Source organism: Mastigoproctus giganteus, chromosome 5 (genome assembly GCF_048544385.1).
Source record: "Mastigoproctus giganteus isolate SK-2022 chromosome 5, ASM4854438v1, whole genome shotgun sequence".
In the NCBI taxonomy this organism is placed as follows: Eukaryota; Metazoa; Arthropoda; class Arachnida; order Uropygi; family Thelyphonidae; genus Mastigoproctus; species Mastigoproctus giganteus.
Genome location: NC_143579.1, coordinates 224,212,063 through 224,236,428, shown reverse-complemented (window position 1 = coordinate 224,236,428; position 24,366 = coordinate 224,212,063). Strand labels below are relative to the sequence as shown.

The window sequence follows — 24,366 nt, the reverse complement described above, 5'->3', positions numbered from 1 at the left end:
TGTCACTGGTTAAAGATGCATTGCAGGATCGTCTAGACAAGACTAGTAATAATTCAGACACAGCATGGGTTTGTTAAGGGAAAGTCTTGCCTGAGAAATCTGATTGGATATTATGATGGGGTTACAAAGGAACTGGATAGAAAAAATAAATTGATATCATATACTTGGATTTCAGGAAAGCTTTTGACACTGTTGCACATGGAAGACAACTGTACAAATTGGAGCAGTATGTTATTAAGAGCAAGTTGCTCCAAATGGATAAAATAGTGGTTGAGTGGGAGAAGACAGATAGTGGTAATCAATGAATACTGCTCTTCGTGGACTAATATTACTAGTGGAGTTCCCCAGGGTTCGGTGTTGGGCCCACTGTACCTTCATCAATGATATTGATGAAGGTATATCAGGCTTAATGTCATATTTTGCAGATGATACAAAGATTCGCAGGGTTGTAAATGACAGTAATGGCAGTGTGATGCTGCAATAGGATCTAGAAAATTTGGACAGATGGGCTCAGAAGTGGCAACTGAAGTTTAACATCTGGAAGTAATTGTGCAATCAGATATGAAGTTTTCTGAGCAAAGCAGACAGGCTACCAGAGCAGGTCATGGGGTATTGTCAATGATATACAGGAATTTTGCTAGTAGGGAAAAAGAGGCGATTATCCCTTTTAGAAGGTAATGATCAGGCAATGGCTTGGGTACTGCGTACAGGTCTGGAGGCCTGTGAGGTGATCTGATTGAGGTGTATAAAGCCTTGAATGGGTTGAGCACCCTGAATTCTGATGGGATTCTTCTGCTTGCTCAGATTACGAACCCTGAGGGGGCATAAATTCAAACTGAGACAAGACAGTTGTAGAATAGATGTGCGGAAATTTGCCTTTAGCCAGCAGGTGGGTAATTGCTGGAACAAACTTCCATCTGTCATTGTGGAAGTTGATAGCTTAAATAAATTCAAGGAGGAACTGGACAAACTTTTACAGGGAATGGATATGTGAAATTGGGTTTTATTATTATTTTTTTTTTGGCTGATGCTACATAAGCTCATATACTTGCTTTCTTGCATTACATGCCTCCATTACTACTACTACTACTATTATTTGTACAACAAGCTTTCATGTGGAACAAAGTATCAAAAGCTCTGCTGAAATTTAAGTATAACACTGTCAAAATTAATTTTTGCATCCAGCTCCATTGTTACTATGTCATCACAGACAATCAGACTGGTCAGCCAAGAGTTTCCCTTAAAAAATCTGTCTAATTGCTGCATAACTGCATTCCTGTAAAGATAGTCCTGCATTACTTCTTTAAACAAAGACTCCATTACTTTCCCTGGCACAGACGTTATTCTAACAGGCCTGTAATTATTCATGTCACCATTTAATCCCCCTTTGTGAATTGGGGATACATTTGCACATCTCCAATTCCTAGGAACCTTTCCTGCATATAAGGTTGCTTCATAATTATGACTAAAAGTTTACTTTTCTTTTGCTGCTTCTTTTAATACAATTGGATAGATTCCATCAGCCTCAAGTGCCTTATTCAGTTTTAGCCCAAACAATTTCTTTCTCTTTCACTTTCCTCCCAGTTATCACAAAATCATTCTTCATATTCTAGCATTTATTTTAAAGATGACACACTTGTAATTGACACAATTTAATTGCAAGGTCTAAATTTTTAAATGCCACATTTGAATTTTCATGATATCATTTAATTAAGAATTTAACTAGATCGTACGTATAGCTTAGCTTAATTTTCAGCACTCACCTCATAGTAATCCGCTTAGCTGGTGGAGGGTTTTATCACATATATAGTGGTTATGGGATTCTAATACTTTACAGGGATTATGGGTTTTAAAATTAAGTTATGGGCTGTAGAAAAATTTTTAAGAAAGGAAAGTGCACCTTCCATGGTTGCCTAATAAAATTAAATTAAGAGAAAGAAAAAAGAAAAAGGGAAATATTTCCCTTTTTCTTTTTTCTTTTTTCTTTCTTTCTCTTTTTTTTTCTTTTTTCTTTCTTTTTTCTTTTCTTTTTTCTTTTTTCTTTTTTTTTTTTTTCTTTCTCTTAATTTAATTTTATTAGGCAACCATGGAAGGTGCACTTTCCTTTCTTAAAAATTTTTCTACAGCCCATAACTTAATTTTAAAACCCATAATCCCTGTAAAGTATTAGAATCCCATAACCACTATATATGTGATAAAACCCTCCACCAGCTAAGCAGATTACTATGAGGTGAGTGCTGAAAATTAAGCTAAGCTATACGTACGATCTAGTTATTACATTACAGCACATAAGGACTCCTTAAAATACCAAGAATTAAGAATTTAATTAAGAAATAAATTCAAGGAGGAACTGGACAAACTTTTAGAGGGAATGGATATGTGAAATTGGGTTTTATTATTATTTTTTTTTGGCTGATGCTACATAAGCTCGTACACTTGCTTACACCTAGTCGACTCAAGGTAGGGAAGTTTATGTTCTTCTCAGTACCAAACCACTGCACTGTTCACTGCAGCTTAAAACTTCTGGCCATAAAAACACATAAGTGGACAAAATAGTGGGCCTGAGACAACTATTAATAAATGTTTATTAATACAATTATTAACTAAATACTGCTCAGTTAGCAAGTGTCTCAAGGTGTGACCTAGCCTTATACAATGTGATAATTCCTTCCTTGTCCCTGCTGCCAAATTCCTGCATAACACTAATAGAACCCCGTGAGCTGGCATAGCAGCCTGACTAAACTACTCAGAAAACTCATGTTGGACTGTGCAATTACCCCTGTTAATATCCACTGAGATCCAAAAACTGAAAAAAGCTTAAGGAGGTTAATACTGTATATATCCAGTAATATATTTAATAACAAAATGTAGCTTTCAGGGTAAAATGGACCCCTTCATCAGCAATATACAGATTCTTCTGGCCATAAAAACACATAAGTATACAAAATAGTGGGCCTGAGACAACTGTTAATAAATGGACTTAATACAATTATTAACTAAATACTGCTCAGAAAAAGCTTGTTGCTGGAACCACCTAGTTCAACTCTGGCAAGATCAGTGGTCTTTTTCCTTCAAAGATATGATTACAATAAAGTTTATTCCATCTGTGTCCTCTGCCTTACAAAAGTCTATTCTAAAATGGTTCAGTCAGAGTCTCCGTGCTCTTGCACTAAACTTGCTATGTTTAACATGTCTTATTCTCCCCTCTGTAACTGCAGCAGCCCAGAAGACTGACAGCATGTTCTTTTCACCTGTCCATATTACTTAGACTTTTATCAGCTTCTGTCTGCTGTGTGTCAACCATTTTCTCCAGGCAATGAGTCATCTCTATTGGACTCCAAAGAAAAATTTAATCTTCTGCAAGACTTTGTACATAAAGCCTTCACCAGATGTGGACAACTCATCAGTAGTGCTTCAATTCCAGGAACTGCTCCTATTCTGGCTCTACCTCCAGTTCAGGCCATCACTTCCATCATCACCATTTCGTGATACTGCCACCATCGTCACTTACCACCATCTTTAGGCCAACACCATCTTCACTGCCACCTTCAAACTTGGACAGTTCCTAATCTACTTGTACAATGCTGAACGATCACTGTTTTCCTGTCTTCTATCTAATCCTGGCCTCAGGCTGGTCCTGAAGTGGGATCATCTGCTGACACATTATTCTGTGTGGAATCTTTATCTCTCTTCCCTCTATTCACTTTTAATTTATGTCTTTTCCTTTTGTCTGTCTAGCAAGTGTTTGCTTTTTTACTTTTTATTCTTCCTTCTTCTTTTCTTTTATTGTTATTCTTTTCTCTATAGCAGTGGTTCCCAAACTACTGAGATCTACAGATCCTCTCAAAAATCAAAAAAACATTTTTGGACCCCTTTTGCGGAAATGTTTGCAAAAATCAAATAATGTTTGTGGAACGTTTGCATAGAACGAATAATTTGACCAGTTCCAGAGGGTCATTTTGTAAGCAAATCTTTAGTCATAATTATGAGAGCATCCTTGGATTCAGAGGAGGTCCCCACAGACTGAAGATGTGCAAATATCTTCAAAAAGTGGTATCAATTCGCAAAGGGGGATCTTTTAACTATTTGCAAAGGGGATCTTTTAACTATTCCCAAAGGGGGATCAAAGGGTGACATGAGTAATTACAATTCTTAGTTTAACTTTTGTTCCAGGGAAAATAATGGAGTCACTGGTTAAAGGGGCAATGCAGGATCATCTAGACAAGACTGCAGTTATAATTCAGACACAGCATGGGCTTTTTAAGGGGAAATCTTACCTTGCCAATCTGACAGGATACTATGAAGTGATCACAGTCTTGTTGGTGTCTCTGATATTGATGAATGTATATCAGGCTTTTAATGTCAAAGTTTGCAAATGATACAAAGGTTGACAAAGTTGTTAATGATAGTAATGACGGTATGCTGCTGTAACAGGATCTAGAAAAGTTGGGCAGATGAGTTGAGAGGTGACAACTGAAGTTTAACATTATCAAATGCAAAGTAGTGCCTATGGGTAGCAGTAAAGCCAGAGTAACTCAGGGTAGTGGAGAATGAAAAAGACCTTGTGGTACTTGTGCAGTCGGATATAAAGTTTTCAGAGCAGTGTAGACAGACCGCCAGAGCAGCTCATAAGGGCTTGTCAATGATATACAGGAACTTTTATAGCCGGGATAAGGAGGCAAGCATCCCTTTGTATAAAGCAATGGTCGAGCCACACCTTGAGTACTGCATACAGGTCTGGAGGCATTATTTTAAGAAGGATGTAGAGCTGCTGGAATAAGTATAAAGAAGGGCAATGAGAATGGTGAGGGGAACAAAGGGGTGCTCTTACCAAGAGAGGCTTAAGTTCTGCAAATTGCAGTCTGGAGACTAGGAACCTGCGAGGTGATCTGTCTAAGGTGTTTAAGGCTTTGAATGGTTGAGCAAGATCAATGCTGATGGGATTCTTCCTCTTGCTCAGATTACAAACCTGAGAGGGGCAGATTTTTTCAAACTGAGGAAAGACAATTGTAGAATAGATGTGTGGAAGTTTGCCTTTAGCCACCGGGTAGTTGATTGCTGGAACAAACTTCCATCTGTTGTTGTTGACCTGACCTGACCGTTCCCTTATAAAAGGGAATAATCACCTCCACATCCCTGCTTGCAAAATTGTAGTAGTAGTAGTGGCATGTGATGCAAGGAAGCTTATGCAGCATCAGCCAAAAAAAAAAAAAAAAAAATCACAATATTCCCTCCAAATGCCTGTCCAGTATCTCCTTAAATTTATTTAACCTATCAACTTCCACAACGACAGATGGAAGTTTGTTCCAGCAATTAACCACCCGCTGGCTAAAGGCAAATTTCCACACATCTATTCTACAGGGTGTTCGGAAAGTCACTGTGCACTTATATATTTATTAACAGACGTGTTTCAATATGAAATATGAATGACAATTATGAATAATAAATATGAATGACAATTATAAACAATGTTGAAAGTAACCCCCCTAAGCATCAATACACGCTTGAAATAGACTGAATGGATGCAGTTATCGCTGCCTTCAAGTCATCCAGCATGCGCGTACAAGCTCGATACACTGCAGATTTTGCTGCTCCCCATAAATAAAAGTCTGGTGGATTTAGATATGATGAGTGTGGGTGCCACACGTCTCTCGAAATAATGCGGGCCCCAAAACACTCCTTTAATATGGGATCAAAATCTGAAATATAAAAAAAATATGATTAGAAAACTGCATGACTTTCCGAACACTTTGTACATCTGTCTTTTCTTAATTTGAATTTATGTTCCCTTAGGTACGTAATCTGAACAAGTGGAAGGATCCCATCAGAATTCAACGTGCTCAACCAATTCAAGGCCTTATACACCTCAATCAGATCACCGCACAGGTGCCTAGTCTCCAGCCACTGCAATTTGCAGAACTTAAGCCACTCTTGGTAAGAGGATCCCTTCATTTCCCTCCCCAATCTTGTTGCCCTTCTCTGTACACACTCAAGCAAATCTACATCCTTCCTAAAATGAGGCCTCCAGACCTGTACGCAGTACTCAAGGCATGGCCTGACAATTGCCTTATACAGAGGGACAATTACCTCCTTTTCCCTGCTAGCAAAATTCCTATATATCATTGACAAAACCCCATGACCTGCCCTGGCAGCCTGTCTGCATTGCTCAGTAAACTTCATATCTGACTGCACAATTACTCCCAGGTCTTTTTCATTTTCTACCACCTTAAGTGTAGTACCACACAGTTGGTACATTTCTCTGGGGTTACTTCTACCCATATGCAGTACTTTGCATTTGTGAAGGTTAAACTTCAGTTGCCACTTCTTAGCCCATCTGCCCAAATTATCTAGATCCTGTTGCAGTAGCACACTGCCATTACTGTCATTAACAACCGTGCCAACCTTTGTATCATCTGCAAACTTCGACATTAAGCCTGATATACCTTCATCAATATCATTGATAAATATACAAAACAACAGAGGACCCAACACCGAACCCTGTGGGACTCCACTAATAACATTAGTCCACCAAGAGCAGCACCCATTAATTACCACCCTCTGTCTTCTCCCACTCAACCATCCTTCATTCTGTTACTGCTACCCACATGCAGTACTTAGCATTTGTCAATGTTAAACTTCAGTTGCCACTTCTCTGCCCATCTGCCTAACTTTTCTAGATGCTGTTGCAGCAGCATACTGTCACTACTATTATTCACAACCTTGCCAACTTTTATCATCTGCAAACTTTGACATTAAGCTCGATATACCTTCATCAATATCATTGATAAATATACAAAATAACAATGAACCCTGGGAGACACAGAGTCAGATTTAAACTTGTTGTGACACTAAGTTATAACATGTATGAGACCCTTCACTGGTTCACTGTGACAATATTAAAAAAGAATTTTTAAGGTGGAGCAAAGCCTCTTGTAATATGAGGCTGTTTGTTTGTTTGTTATTTGGTTTTTAGGAACATTAGCAACTTGCTCTAGCCATATTGCTCCAGGATATGCGGTGGTCATTCCCTGACCTTTCCGCATCCTCCGTATTTGGTGGTCACGGGCTCGAACCCCGGTCTAATCAAGACGCGTGTGCTATGCACTGCTGCTCCTGCCTACCCAGCTACAGAGGCACCGTAATATGAGGCCCTAAGCTGTAGCTTGTTTAGCTTATGTGTAAATCCAGCACTGGAGGGACACCAATAATAACATTAATCCACGAAGACCAATGTCCATTGATTACCACTCTCTCTTCTCCCACTCAACCATCCTTTTATCCATTATAGCAACTTGCTTTAATGCCACACTGCTCCAACTTGAACAGTAGTCCTCCATGTACAACAGTATCAAAAGTTTTACTGAAATCCAAGTATATGATATCACAATTATTTTTTGCATCCAGATCTGTTGTGACCAAATCATAGTATCCAATCAAATTGGTCAGACAAGACTTCCTCTTAACAAACCCATGCTATGTCTGAATTATTACTGCAGTCTTGTCTAGATGATCCTACAATGCTTCTTTAACCAGTGATTCCATTATTTTCCCTGGAAGAGAAGTCAAACTAACAGGTCTGTAATTACTAGTGTCACCCTTTTATCCCCCTTTGCATATCTCCAGTCTGTGGGGGATTTCCCCTGAATACAAGGATGCTCTCATAATTATGGCTAAGAGTTTGCTTACTTCCTTTGCCACCTCCTTTAATATAACTGGAAAGATCCCATCCACTCCAGGTGCCTTTCTTATGTATATATATTGCTTTGGCGGCACCTGTAATGTTAGTTCATCTCTGCCTTGTTTCACTTTGCAGATAGAGCTTTGTCAAAGGTCAGGAAAAAAACATACATAGTAACTAAGCAAGATCATTTGACTAATTTGTAAACAAACTTATAAGCAAAAAGCTATTTTGTCTAGGCATGGACAATGAGCAGAAAAGGTAATAATACATAATGATAGAGCCCAAAGATTCGAGTACCATATAAATTTCCAGTTCACATACCCAAATCATGTGTACATACACCAATGCAAGATAACAGACAGCAAAAAGGGCCAATTATCATAAATGTTAACAAGATTCAATATAATCCCAGAAGGGCATTATAAGATTAGTTTGTCTCAGTGTAGTTTCTACACTAAACTCTTAATAGACAGCTACTGTAAATCCATACAGCTACATAAATATTGACCTTGTACCCATGGAACAAAACATGTTCCACAGAATAAAAGTCCTCAGAATTTTGGTGGATGTACTATGAAAACCATTATTGAACAAAACACACACATATACCATATATAATATATATACAAGACCAAGTATATACACAGTTGTACGTGTAAATATATACAAGAAAGGGGAACATCATGTGAGTAGGAACCACAGGATAGTTTGTGCATTATACACTAAATAGATCACTGAGTCTATATAGACAAATTTTTTTTCTGTAGCCTTGGAGCCAAGCTGAGTGTCTATCTTGACAGTGTATTTTATGGTAGGAGATTGTCACTACTCAGAAGATAGAAGATACAGAGGGTGGTACAGAAGAACTCATTCCAAGTGTAGTGTTGTTGAAGCCCAAATTTACACTGTTTCAGGTAATGGACTGATTTCTGATGATGAAGTAGATGCAACAGTGGTCGATGAAGCCGTAGTTGTGGGTACAGTTGAAGCTGTAGTTGTTGTTGAAGTGTCTATGGGAACAGAAGTTGCACTATTAAAGTCAGAAGTTAGAGATAGCCTTCTAGCAAAGACATCATGGGCAAACAGTTGGAGAGCATGAAAAGCGTTAATGTTTTGAATTAAGAGAGACTCTTGACCGGAAGAGAAATTTTCAACTGACTTAAATAAACCCTCTCTTATGTCATTGTACAGTTGACACTCATAGCAGTTGTGTTTCAAATTTCCAATTCTGTCACAAGCACAGAGATCAGTTTGGGATAACCTAAATTTGTATAATTTCTCATGTAGTGATCCGTGTCCTGTTAATAAATAAGAAGTGTGCAGATCCATAGAGAACCAGGTTTTAATTTTCTTGCTTGACATGAAGGTAATTTCAGGAAAAAATTCTTTAGTGACAGTACCCAGAGATGTGGTGTCCCATGTTTGCCACGTATTTAAAAGTTCGTTCCAACACCTAGCTCTTTCATGCTTAACGTCTATTTGAAGATCTATGGCGATATTCAAAAATTCAGTTGGAATCTGTCTCTTAATATGAAAGCAGAGGCCTCTGTATATTAGGTGTAGGTCCAAGGGCAACATGCCAGCAATAACTTTTAATGCCGATGTAGATACAGTTCTGTATACTTTTAGCATAATAAGGAGCATAATTCTCTGCAAACTAGCTAGTTTTGCTTGGAATTTAACTATTTTTGCCCTGTGAAACCGTGTGCCAGCAGCATAAGTTGCCAAGGAAGGAAGACAGTATTATAATAAACCTGCATGGTCCGACGCAAGAGATGCCAGTCAGTTCTAGAGACCTTCACGATGGCACCAGTAAAGTTTCTAATTTTAGCTTGTTATTGTTATTTGTTATTTGGTTTTTAGGAGCATTAGCAACTAAGGCCATATTGCTCCGGGAATATGCGGTGGTCATTCCTTGACCTTTCCGCATCCTCCGTATTTGGTGGTGACGGGCTCGAACCCCGGTCTAATCAAGAAGCGTGTACTACGCACTGCTGCTCCTTCCCACCTGGCTACGGAGGCGCCGCTCTAATTTTAGCAGTTACATGATTAAGGTGTGAGAAAAAATTTAGTCTACAGTCCACAATCACACCCAAATATTTGGTTTCCGTGACAATTGGGAGTCGAACATTCTTAACTTTGACTTGTGGTGAGCACTGAATATTTAATTTGGAGCCAAAAATCATCATTTTAGTCTTTGAAACACCGATGGATAGTTTGTTGTCTAGAGTCCAACCATAAAGATTTGCAAGATCAGCATTAGCAGAGACTTCGATAGATGCACGAGTGACCACTGATCGAAATGGTTACATCATTGGCATAGGCAATTATTTTGGTGTTGTCAAAAGATCTGGAAATCCACTCCTGAAGGACAGTGTTCCAGATGAGGGGCCCCAAGATAGACCCCTGGGGACACCCTCGATACACCCCTGGAGACCTGACAGAATTTTGATTTTATGAGCACATGCCAGTTGTTGAAATATCTTCTGAACAGATGATAAAGTTGTTGAGGACAGTGGCTGGTGCGGAGACGTTCGAGGTGCCCTCAAAGTCGACAAAAATAGCAGGAGTGTATTTAGATGTTGAATTTTCGATGTAAGAGGTAATTTCAACCAGGGCATCCTCACAGGACCTGCCTGCCGTAAAACCACATTGATTGGATGACAGTAAATTATGTGACTGTAGGATATTCGTAAGGCACAAAGCCATGAGCCATTCTAACAGTTTTGCTAGATTTGCCAGAAGGGCGATAGGTCTATAGGACTTTGATTCCAAAGCTGGTTTATCAGGTTTTTAAATAAGTTTTAGTAATGCTGTTTTCCATATGTCTGGGAAGAGGCCCTCTTGCAAACATTTATTATAAAGATTAATCAGTAATAGTGGTCTTAATTTAATAATTCTTAAAACAAATATGTTTTCTACTAGATCCAGACCTGGGCATTTTTTAGTATTCATTTTCTTTGCGACAGTTTCAAGTTCCACAGAAGTAAATGGAGGTGTAGCTTCATTAGATTTATATTAAGAGTCTGCAGAATGAGTGTTTGAGTGAGCTTGTGTGTCAGTTGAGGAGTCATCAATTGGAAATAATCTGTCCAAAATAGTGTTAACAGAGTCTGACCAGTCAGATGTCTCAACAGAATTGTTGACCACACCAAAAACTTCTAATGAAGAAGTCTTGTTCCTTGAGATTTTGTAGAGAAGGCCCCATGGGTTTGCTGCTGCTGTTGTTGTTGTTGCTGTTATTTGGTTTTTAGGAGCATTAGCAACTAAAGCCATATTGCTCCGGGGATATGCAGTGGTCATTCCCCGACCTTTCCGCATCCTCGGTATTTGGTGGTCACAGGCTCGAACCCCGGTCTAATCAAGCCATGGGTTTGCGTTGCCAGAGCTATGGACGAAATTCATCCAGGTATCTTGTTTTCGAGAAGCTATAGCTTTCACTTATCTTTTTTTAGGAGATGTATATAGTGAGTGAAAATGCTTTGCATCAAAAGAAGGCAAATTCCAATGTCGTGGTATCTTCGACAGGCCTGATGGACAGATTTTCTAAGTGTTTTAAGTTCTTGGAACCACCACGAACATGTTTTGAAATTGATCTTTTTTTCCCTTGAAGACTTGTATGAGGCTTTAATAATCGCACTTTGGATTGCAATCGCAGTTTCATTAGCAGAAAAGTCTTGAAAAATGTCTATCTTTCTCAGGAAAATCCATGCAGATTGAAGTATCAAAGGATTGCCAGTTAATATTTTTTATTGATAACCTAGTAAGGTCTGGTTGAGGAGTATAATTTTTGCCGGAAATACTGGAGAGAGTTACATAGAAAGAAATAACTTGGTAATTACTTGTTGTCCAATCAGGAAAAATGGTCCAATCAGATATATTAGCACTGAAATTATAAGTAGTCAGGGTCACATCGATATTTGACTCTCCTGAATAACTTGAAAACATAGTAAATTGTTGCAGTCTGTTAACAATAGATAAGTTATGATTAATTATGAACTCTTCCTGAAGTTGGCCTCTTGTGTCGGATCTAGTACTAAAACACACTAGATTTAGCATTTACATCAGGTGTGATTATGATATTTTTAGGTCCCAAGGAGTTTAATGCAGATTCCAGGTAATTCAGGAAATTATTAAAATCCTCAGAAGGAGGGCAATATAGAGACAGAAGGTAAAAAGTTAGGGTTTGACTGGTAACTAAAACACAAGTTGCTAGTTGATTGCAGAGTCCGTTGATAACACTTATATCTAGATTTCCATTTAAAATAACTATGCAAGTTTTAGGGTTTGTACTGGTTGAATTACTCTAGTGGAGATGGAAAACCCTTTTAATTTTGACCTAAGTGAACCTTTCCATAGTATTGTTCCTGTATTGATATAATATCAATATGATTTTCCTCCTCCGCAGACACTCTTATCTCATCAGCAACAGCCCTGCAATAGTGGCCATTAATTTGCATAATTCGTAACTTATAAGGCTCCTGAGAAAAGTTATTTACATTATACACAGGATTGGAATGGGCATCATTCATTAGTAGTTCTCAAACATGCCATCTCAAGTGCTCATAGGTACTCCGGGCAGGTTGAATCTTTAACAGAGTGATGATACTCTGGCTTTTTACGTTTGCAGTTTACACAGCAAGCAGGTTTTTCTTTAAATGGACACTTGGCAACAACGTGACCACTATGTGCACAGTGGCAACAGGAGGGGGAATCGTTGGTACAATACTGTGTAGTATGACCAAAACCAAGGCAGAGATAGCATTTGGTTACTATAGTAAATGGATGAAGTTTGTGGGAGATCTAGGTTAAGAAAATTCTTTCTAACGATGAAGGTGCCTTTCTTATGTTTAATTTCAACAATTTCTCCTCCACTTTGCTCTCAGTTATTACAAAATCATTTAACTCCCTGTTAGCATTTCATAAACATCTGGCCCTCTTCATGTGTGAATGTAGATGCAAAATACTCATTTAGTTTGGCAGCTATCTGAGAATGATCATCTACAGTCAAACCATTGATATCAAGTGGACCAATCTGATTCATCCCCTTTCTTTTATAGTTTATATAAGTAAATAAATCTTTGCTGTTTTTCTTTGCATCCTTTGCCAAAGATTTTTCATAATCTGCCTTCGCTTGCCTAACCTACTTTGTGACTTGATTACAGACTAGCAAGCACAGTATGGCCTTAGCAGCCCTTGTGCCATTAAACAACAAACCAACAACAACAGCATACTAGCTTATATCTACCATAGACTTCTGTGTCACCTGATAATTTATATGCATCCCATGCATTTTTCTTCTGTACCATGAATCCCACCCTTCAAACAAACCCCTGTGACATCCATTTGGGCCTAAACCTAGAACAGTATTTCTTAGTTGGAACAAAAAGCCTAGTAGCTTCCAAGATTACTTCCTTGAATGCTTCCCATTTAGATTTGCTGTTGGTAACATCGTCAGTTCGTCCCATTGTATAAAATATAAAAATTTTCTGAGACCACTGTAGTCACCTTTAAGAAAACAAAAACCCTTCCCAAGCAAAAAACCATTCCCAAAAACGTCCCACGCTCCTCTATGCATTCCTTGATCATCCCAGACTTTCTACAATCTCATCCTAACACCACTACCCCTACACTCCCTTACTAAGACGTAGTAAAGGCCTCCGTAGCCGAGTGGTCAGGAGCGGGAGTGCAGTAGCACATACTCTTTGAGTAGACCAGGGTTCAAGCCCCTGACCGCCGAATATGGTCGATCTGCCAACCCGCAGTAGACCAGCATGGCAGATTATGGTCCGTTTCCCTCAGCATGAATTGTTGAGGAGGCTTCTATCCTGCAGTGGGTTGATAATGGCTGCACTTTACTTTTTTTTTTTACTTGGATCTTAGAAAGGCTTTTGATACTATTGCACATGGAAGACTGCTGCACAAATTGGAGCAGTGTGGCATTGGAGGCAAATTGCTGCTATGGATAAAGGGGTGGTTGAGGGGGAGAAGACAGAGAGTGGTAATCAACGGACACTGCTCATCGTGGACTAATGTTATTAGTGGAGTCCCTCAGGGTTCAGTATTGGGTCCATTATTGTTTTCTGTATTTATAAATGATATTGATGATGGTATATCAAGCTTAATGTCCAAGTTTGCAGACGATACGAAGGTTGGCAAGGTTGTCAAGGACACTACTGACACTATGCTACTGCAACAGGATCTGGAAAGGTTGAGCAGATGGGCTGAGAGGTGGCAAATGATGTTTAACATTGACAAATGTAAAGTACTACATATGGGAAACAGCAACCCCAGAGCAACGTATCAACTCTGTGGTACTGCACTGACAGTGGTAGAGAATGAAAGGGACCTGGGGGTGGTTGTGCAGGCAGATATGAAGTTTTCTGAGCAGTGCAGATAGGCTGCAAGAGTAGCTCATGGTGTATTGTTGATGATATATAGGAATTTTTCTAACAGGGATAAGGAGGTGATTATTCCCTTGTATAAGGCAATGGTCAGGCCACACCTAGAGTACTGTGTACAGGTCTGGAGGCCTCATTTCAAGAAGGATGTAGAGATGCTGGAACGAGTATAGAGAAGGGCAACAAGATTGGTGAATGGAACAAAGGGGTGCTCTTAAGAAGAAAGGCTTAAGTCATGCAAATTACAGTGTCTGAAGACTAGGCACCAGCGAGGTGATCTGAGAGAGGTGTATAAAGCCTTGAATGGTTTGAGCATGCTCAATACTGATGGGATTCTTCCTCTTGCTCAGAATAATCACCTGAGAGGGCATAAATTCAAACCGAGGAAAGACAGATGTAGGATAGATGTGAGGAAATTTGCCTTTAGCCAGCGGGTGGTTAGTTGGTGGAACAGACTTCCATCCCTTGTCGTAGAAGTTGATAGCCTAAATAAGTTTTAGGCTCAGATGGACAGGTATTTCGAACGAACAGAGGGGTGAAGTGGAAGTGGTTATTTTTTATTTATTTATTTTATATTTTTTTTTTGGCTGATGCTGCATAAGCTTGCTTTCTTGCATCAAATGCCTCTACTAATGCTAATGCTAAAGACTGCCTGTGGGTTCGAATCCCACCTCGGGCTTGGTTCAGTGTAAAATGCAAAAACTTTGGGAGGTGCATTATGGCCACAGAAGCCGATGTGCCAACTAACAAACAAACAAAAAAAAAAAAAAAAAAAACCAAGACTGCCGCACTTCTTTTTCACACCTCTTTGAACTGCACTAGGACTTTTTTTCCAAAATTTCCCCACATCACCTCCCTCAACATTGCATTTCTTCTTTTGTTCCACCTGTCTCTCCTTTTTTTTTGATTAATCATTACCCCTTTCTTCTTTGGAGTTCTGGCATTTGGTTACTGGGAAGTGTCCACTGGCAACCATTACTTAATGATCTGCCATTATCTAAAAGCAATAACTATGCTACTTTTCTAAAGCCACTTTGGTGTTGGTCACTTTATTTCTGCCCCCACTCTTACTCTGGCCATTACCCAGTACTGCATCTACTCAATTTCAGGTAAATGGCCCTGTTTCCTGCAGTTACCCTTCTATTGTTTATATTTTCTACTGGACCGGCTCCCCTACTTCAAACGAACCCCTGTGAAAATTCTAGGAGCACAAGCCTTTAGCCTAACCCTATCTGTTTAAATATAATTAATCCTGATGACAAAATTTATTTGTATGAGACTTGTAAGATTGGGATTTCGCAGATTCCAATCCACTGACGATATATTGGCTGTGTTCACTATCTGTGGACAAATACAATGGAGAAGTTTGGTGAACTCAAGCAGTTACTTTTGATGTTTCTAAGTCTTTTGTTTGTGTTTGGCATAAATGTCTTCTTAACAAGCTACCATCTTATAGATTGACAACTGTTTTTTGCAATTGGATATCCAGTTTACTCTATGTCAGCTCTCTGCCTGTGATGGTAGCAGTGCCTGATTTACATATAAGCTAAACAAGCTACAGCTAAGGGCCTCACATTACAAGGGCCTTGCTTCTTAAAAAATCCTTTTTTAATATTGTCATGTGAACCACAAACATCATACAAAATTATTTCTGTTATGGTTTTGACCAGTGCTGCAGTCGTAAAATTAGCAGAGGTATGCTCTATGAATGTTATGAAAAGCAGAAAGTATACTGTGCATATCAGGCTTATTAATCAAATTCCAGAGATTCTTTGGTTCTTTGCCTAAGAATCAAATTCTAATATATATATTTTTTAATTTTCAGTAAATATTTTAATAATATTTTTTTTCAAGTATTTCAAAATCCAGAAGGTATACGCTATTCACCTAAAAAAATCCAGAGAATAAATGGCATATACTCTCCACTACAGCCCTGGTTTTGACTATCATTGTTAATCAATAATTGGTTGTTACTTCAAGCAGCCTGCTTGCTGACAATGACAACAGTAAATAGTAGAACAAGAATGTTCTACCATTTACTGAATTTTATCCTTTGTTTCCCCCTTTTTTTGCTATTTTTCTTTCTACAAAAACTGAAGAATATGTGCAAAGAATAATTTTTGTGATATACATATAATTTATAGATTATAATTTTAAATTATATTATTTAATTTTGTTATTTATTATTTAACATAAGTTAATAAACAATATGCACAAATGTAATAACTTTTTATAATACATATTACATGCCTATCAAAGCCTGTTCAATTCATTGTGCAATTCAAGTGTGCAATTCATTTAATTTATTTTCAATTTAAAATTTTTTTATTTATTATTTGGTGGAGGGAGAAAGAGTGTCATACATGTTATAGCTTACGGCCACAATAAGTTTAAATTCGGCTCTTGGAGAGTAGATATCTCTCTGTCTTCTAACTTCTCCACTAATGCTGGTGTTCCCCACGGTTCAGTTCTTTCTTCCACTCTTTTCTTCTTGTATATTAATGATGTACTTGCACTGACTGGAAATACTATCCATAGTTTTGCTGATGATAAACTTTTCCCTGTGCAATTAGCTTCAACTTCGAGTGTCCACCACCAATTTTCTAATTGCTAATCTCCAGGTAATTCTTCAATAAGACAAAGATAACTTGGTTAATTTCAATCCTTCTAAAACTCCATCCTGCCTTATATCTTGCAAAAAGAATTCTTCTACTATGATATTTATTTTTGGTGACACTCTGATTTCTAGACAAGATCACATATCTCTATTAGATATTACCCTCATTTTTAATCTCTCTCTCTCTCTCTCTTGGAATAACTACATCAAAATACTGCTTCCTCTGAATCTAAAAAACTATGTTTTATCTTTCACACTTGGCATTACCTTTCTCCTAAACAGCTACTCATTCTGTACAAATTTCAAATCCATCCTACCATGAAATATTGTTCCCACATCTGGGGCAGCACCCCAGTTGCCTCTCTCAGGCTTCTTGATTCAATTCGAAAGAGGACAGTTAAGTTAATTAATGACCCACCTCTTGCAGTCTCTCCATTGTCTGTCTCACAGATATTCTGTTTCTGCTGCATGTCTTTTTAAAGATACTTCCATGTGCACTGTTCTTCTGAACTGGCTTCTGTAATTCCTCCTCTCCCTTCCAAACCAGTCTGAACACATGCCACATCCAGCCATCATCCATTTACTGTCCAATGTCAAACCTACAGAACCAACTTTTCTTCTTCCTCATTTATCCCTTCAGCTTTTTTTTTTTTTTTTTTTATGAAAACCCCAAACACGAAAGGTATCAAAACCTATAGTACTTAGTACCGTGCATGGGTTGAAGGAGAAGTATGGGGGAAGGGAGATGCTGGAAACTTTGCTCTAGAGACTAAACATGGGTTTCACCACTTCAAGTCTCCAATAAGCAAAGTGGTGGTATTTCACCGGTTGATGAAAGTCATCTACCACCTAAGGAGTTGGAACAACTTTCCTCCACAAGTATTTCCTGAAAATTACAATCTACAGAAATTCAATAAGTATCTTCCTCTGTCTTCTCAACCTTCAATCCACACGTTTCAAGTACCCATGGATTCTAATACCTTTGTCTTTGGGGTTTTCTTAAAAAAAAAAATAAATAAATAAATAAAAAAAAAAAAAAAAATATATATATATATATATATATATTTAATTTATTATAAAATAATGGAATGAATGTAGAAAGTATATCATTATTACATACGTTTTTACATAAAAGGTATGAATGTAAAAGGTATATCATTATAAAATAATGGAATGAATGTAAAAGGTATATCAGATCGGAATAATGCCATCAATTATAGATTAAACATTACATCAGTCTGTAATCTAATTACTACTGTAAGAGTATAATTGGTACAAGAGTACAAGACACAAGAATGACACAAGACACTAATTAGTGGCAAACATTTATTTCACATAATATTAACAATGGAGTACGAGATGGATGCATTTCATGATGTTACAACAGATGCTCAAAGGTTCCACCATGAGACGCGATGCATGCGTGACACCGATGCAGCATGGATTGGCGGACATGGTCGAACACACCTGGAGTTTCTTTGACAGTAGCAGCAGCAGCGCAGACGAGTCTCGCCACGAGATCCATTTCCGTTTCCACAGGCGATTCATACATGATAGATTTGAGGGTCCCCCACAGAAAGAAATCAAGGTTCAATAAATCAGGTGAGCATGGGGGCCAGGCAACGGGTCCACCACGGCCAATCCATCAATGCCTAAATAAAATGGTCACGAACACACCTTCCATAATGGGCAGGTGCCCCATCATGTTGAAACCAAATGTTGCATCTCACATTTGCTGGAACATCGTCAAGTAACCCTGGTAGAACTTGTTCAAGAAAGATAGATATTTAGCGGAGTTCATGCGGGATGGTAACAGGTATGGGCCGATTAAGCAGACACCGACCATACCTGCCCACACATTTATTGCGAAGCGATGTTGTGCCGCATGGGGGCGCACACCGTGTGGGCCCTCTGCTAAATCCATACACTAGGTGCATGTCTGCCAACTCACAGTTCGTATATCGATGCATGCTCTTTGTGCGCCGACTACTGCTTGAATGAGTAAACCAGAAATTTTCCCTCTCCCGAACTGATGAACAGCGCCGTGTACTGACTTATGGTGACGTTTCCAGTTATGGGTTCCTATGCGATTCACATTCCTTTAGATGTTACCTACCTCCCCTAAACGTTTGTACCAATATTTTTGAGACACCCTGTATAAACCAATCTACCTAGGATGCTGTCTCCACAATAATGCCAACCACACACTTCAGAACAAACGGACTCTTAGTTTTTATAACTTATATATACATTCATTACTGTTACATACTTTATGGTATCTCTTGAGTTCAATTGTGTGCGTGTGTGTGGTTGTATTTTTAGTATGCTGACATACGAATATAAGGGAATTGCTATTCTGTCTTAGTAATCCTCTCACACATTTAAGGAGATCACAAGGAATTTCCTTGAAAAACACAACAATCCCTTAATATACTTGAACCATCACATTTAAAAATATAACCAAAAATGATTAAACATAGGAGCTCTTACCCTTAGTCATAGAATATGTAATCATCTAATATATATATATATATATATATATATGTATATATAAAGAATATTTATTATTAGTATAAAATATAGTAAGTAGATATTTATGCTTAGAATTAGACTAATGAAAATACGGTGTACCCCGGGAGCGATATATGTGTTGACCGAAAGGGGGGGGGAAAGAAAGGAATCGAAATTAAAATAAATGTAACAATAGAAAAAATAAACCAAATGGAATTTTGAAGAGACGACTAAGGTGGAAATAGCATTGCGGTGGTATTCATAATTTTAGTGTCTTCTTCAGAGGTCATCCACCAAAATAATAAAAAAGACAGCAATACTCTTACTTCTGTTTCCGACATGTTCTGTATGTCAAGGTACACGTGCGAAAATCCACGTGGTAAATCTAATATAAATTTTGAATATAATTTTGAATAAGGTTATACAGGTTAGCCAATATAAATGCGTGTTGATATGTGTTGATAATGTATTACTTTATCAACATATTTATATTGGCTAACCTGTATAACCTTATTCAAAATTATATTCAAAATTTATATTAGATTTACCACGTGGATTTTCGCACGTGTACCTTGACATACAGAACATGTCGAAAACAGAAGTAAGAGTATTGCTGTCTTTTTCATTATTTTGGTGCATGACCTCTGAAGAAGACACTAAAATTATGAATGACACCGCAATGCTATTTCCACCTTGGTCGTCTCTTCAAAATTCCATTTGGTTTATTTTTTCTATTGTTCATCATCATCATCATCATCATCAGCCATTTTCAATCCACTGCAGGATGAAGGCCTCTCCAGCAACTTTCCAGTTCCTTCTGTTTTGAGCACTGGCCATCCATTTACTACTCAAAAACTCATGAATTTCATCTATCCATCTCCGCCTTTGTCTTCCAGGTTTTCTTCTAGCTCCTCTTGGGTACCATTCTGTTATTTTCTTAGTCCATCTGTCATCATGTCTTCGAGCTATGTGTCCTGCCCAAGACCATTTTAGTTCTTTAGTTTTGATAAGAATGTCCTTTACTTGAGTTTGCTGCCTAATCCATGTGTTTCTCTTCTTATCTAACAGTCTGATTCCCAATATAATTCGTTCCATTCTTCGCTGTGTAGTTCTTAGCTTCTCTTCCATTCTTTTGGTGAGTGCCCAAGTTTCACTTCCATAAGTCATGGTGGGGAGTATACATTGATTCATTATTTTACGTTTCAGACAAACTGGGATATTGCTCTTCAGTATGTGACTATATTTCCTGAATGCTATCCATCCAAAATTTATTCTTCTCTTGACTTCCAGCCATTTATCATTATTACAGCAAATGACTTGTCTCAGATAAGTATGACTCCACCTTTTCAATTACTGCTCCTTCAATCATTATATCCGTTTCTGTGGCATACTTGTTCATCATTACTTTTGTCTTAGCCATATTCATCTTTAGTCCAAAATCCTTACTAACTGTGCATAACTGATTAAGATTTTCCTCTAATTCTTTGGGATCGTGGCTTATGACCACAATGTCATCTGCAAATCGTAAATAGTTTAGGTACTCTCCGTTCACATTGACTCCTTTCTGCGACCAGTCTAATCTTCTGAAAGCTTCCTCAAGGGCAGCAGTAAACAGCTTCGGAGATATTGTCTCTCCTTGTCGAACTCCTTTCTCGATTTTAAATTTGCTACTGTCTTTGTCTAGTCTAATAAAGGATGTAGCACTCTCATATATTTTCTTCAAAATCATAATATATAGAGTATCTATGCCTTGTCTTTCCAGTGCCCGAAACATTGCCTTATGCTGTATGGAGTCAAATGCCTTTTCATAATCCACAAATGCCAGGCATAATGGTGTTTTATATTCATTTGCTTTCTCCGTTAGCTGTGATATTACGTGAAGGTGATCCATAGTTGAGAATCCTGTCCTAAAGCCAGCTTGCTCTTTCGGTTGATTCTCATCAAGTATTCTTTCTAATCTGTTGGTAATGACCCTTGTGAACAACTTGTAGATAACAAGCTAATTGGTCTATAATTTCCAATTTCGTGATTTATTCTATTGTTACATTTAGTTTAATTTCGATTCCTTTCTTCCCCCCCCCCCCCTTTCGGTCAACATGTATATCGTTCCCAGGGTACACCGTATTTTCATTAGTCTAATTCTAAGCATAAATATCTACTTACTATATTTTATACTAATAATAAATATTCTTTATATATACATTATGGTTGTAGAGTATTTTTTGCGTTAGCAGTGACCCTGATCCATATTTCATGTTATCGTAATTCTGCTTATCTAATCTTATCTAAATCTTAATTTCCTCCCCCCCCCCCCCCCGCATATAAGATTATATATATATGTTGTAAAAATTAAAAAAACCTTGTTGTAATGTGTGTAAGCTGATATTATTGTCTAGACAGCATCCAAAGTTGGTTAGCTTCTTTAAAATAGTTTTTTAAAAGTGTTTCAACATAAAAAGTTATGTCCTTTTCTTTAAATTATGTTTTTAGCACTAACTAAAATGAATAAAAATTAGTATAATATAATTAATGCAGTCTCCAGCCATCTTAACAGTCACTAATGAAATGGAAGGGGAAAAGTACCACAAAACATTTTAGCAGTTATCTGTAATTATTCCTGACAAGAATAACAGCAAATTTTGACTCTATGAAATGTAATGTGCTTCAGTTTCTTATAAGTTTATTTTGCTCAAAATAAGCAGACATACTTTTAAAAAGAAAATTAAACTAAAACAAAACACTCTTTGAATGCATACAATAGCAAACTACCAACAACTTTGCCGATGTCAGCTGGGATGCTATGATTTGAGCCTGCAATTAGTGAATAAATCAAAACAAACAAGGTGGGAATTGGTACAGAGGTAGCAACATTTCCATAGACTTCAACTCAACATAAAGACATTTTCAGATCCGTATTCATAAGAGCTTTTCCTGGCTACATTCACCTGTATGTACGTTAGCTTCTCCTGTTTATAAAATAGTACAAAATACACGATAATAGCCATAAATGATGACTTTCAACAGTAAAATAATAGATATAACAATTTTTAAATAGGGACTACTCACGGCGATAAGAAATAGACCTGAGCAAACACACCATATTTATAAGATGTTTTGCATTGACTTAATATTGCAAATTATTTTAAATAACGTAAACATATTTCTACGCTTCTAAACCACGATTTCTTTACTATTTTTTTCAGTAGTACAAATCAAAACACTTTTGGCTGTGACGATAATTTGCATACCCGATACACACAATAGAGCACAAATACAAAATGACAATGCTGCAAGTCTTGTCAACATTAATAAATGCAAGAAACTTCCCATCAGTTTTAGCATGAAAATACCTAAGGATGTAATTTCTGCGCACTGAAATGATTATACTTAACTAAAATAACATTCAGGTACAACCACTATAGGGCCATTTTACCTTTTTGCACCTTCCTCGAAAGACAACAGCAAATGCACCATAACCAATAAGGTCCTTTGTGCTATATTCGTACTCGCCTACGCTTTCCATCTTTAAAACTGAGATGATGACAACTAAATAATCCGTTTACACAAATCCATCTTCCCCGCTCTCTTTAGCTCGGTGATAAGAACAAACCCAAACAGAGGCTGCAGTTCGCTGACATCCATTCCGTGCTTACCAACTCCGCACTCAGTTCAGGACCGTTCTTTGACACTACAGCATCACCTCAGTTTCTGTATACAACGGAACGCTGCAGTCCATACACTTACGCCATCACCCGAGAAACGTATACAGAAGGTAACCTTGGTTGTCACATAAACAGCTGATCTGCTGCAATCAGAGAGCAGAACTAGTTAAGAATAAGCATTATTAATTGATATAAAAATCAGTTTTAGCTGAGGGCAGCATCATTTTAGAAAAACATTTACCATTCACATCTTTAAAAAAAACAAATTTTGCCATACGATAGCAAAAGTAAAAAAATAATAATAAATTAAATAAAACACAACAAAATAAAATGGAAGTTACGCGAAGCTGTCATTCATTCCTTTTACTATATATAAAGCACATCAGGAGAGATGTGAAAAGTCACACAGCAAGTTATTTTCTGTAGTGTTTATAAATAACTGCACTGGATATACACGGTGGCCCAAAGGTAAGTGAAACTGATTAAGACGCATACCTTTTTTTGGGCTGTCTTGTATAACATGGTTTCGAACCGTACAAAAGAAATGTAAAAATTCTTTAACTTATTTTAAAGATTTCTAAAGTTATATAGAAAACAAACAAACAAAAAAAAAAAAAAAAAAAAGACACAGCTGCTTTATATATAAATATTTAACTAGGTGACATAGACCGAAAATAAAATAAAAATGAATTATGAAAATGATAGCGATGCGGGTAGCTTCTTGCCTGGGTGCATTGTGCTGAATGTGTTATGGAAGGAATGGGAGATGCAAAGTTTCAAATGGTTACAAACCACTTGAGGAGAAGAACAGCCCAGCAGTAACATCGCGAGAATATATTTCTTTGCAAATTCTTGAACCGCCACTGTGTGGGTATGGGAAACTGAATGGAGACTCAGTCCACATACGCACACAGTGGCGGTCCAAGAATTTCACTGTGGGAAAGAAATTCGAAATTAGTTAGCCAGTGTTCCAGGAAACATTAAGCTTTAATCACCATAAACTTTAATCACCAGTACATAAACAGCAGTAAAATAAATAAAATACAGTATTTTGATCATAAGGGAGGGGGCTATACCATCACACACACACTCATCATTATTCTCTTTCTTGGTGATTCCTCTCTCTCTCTCTCTCTCTCTCTCTCTCTCTCTCTCTCTCTCTCAGGGTAACTCGGGAATTTTTTTTTTTTTTTTTTTGGCTACTGGGCAAGGTGGTGATGCAGCATAAGCCTCAGGCTTCCTTGCACCATATGACTAATAATAATAACATTCTGAATTCAATACTGTGGAGGATATAAAATGTCTCTATAGGGTTTCCATCAAAGTTCTTTTACAAATTCCGACCTAAATACAAATTTTAAAATAATAATAACATTTAAACATTATTGCATCAGGTAATCGTTTTCTTAAAACTTTTTTTTTATCCTTTTTTTTTTTTTTTATATATGAAGAGGAGGTAGATAAAGTCTGCATACCAAACCAACTTGCTCTGAA

General features: G+C 37.6%; 1 protein-coding gene across 1 annotated transcript in view; it reads right to left on the bottom strand.

Annotated features, from left to right (window-relative positions):
• The window catches only part of LOC150086163 (serine/threonine-protein kinase unc-51-like), a 231,459-nt gene extending 208,545 nt beyond the window's left edge, over positions 1–22,914 (bottom strand). Inside the window, exon 1 of the mRNA XM_090373751.1 lies at positions 22,644–22,914. Within this exon, the coding sequence (XP_090229877.1) occupies positions 22,644–22,733 (90 nt within the window). The 5' untranslated portion in view covers positions 22,734–22,914. The remainder of the gene's footprint in view (positions 1–22,643) is intronic.
• Between the last annotated feature and the right edge of the window lie 1,452 nt (positions 22,915–24,366).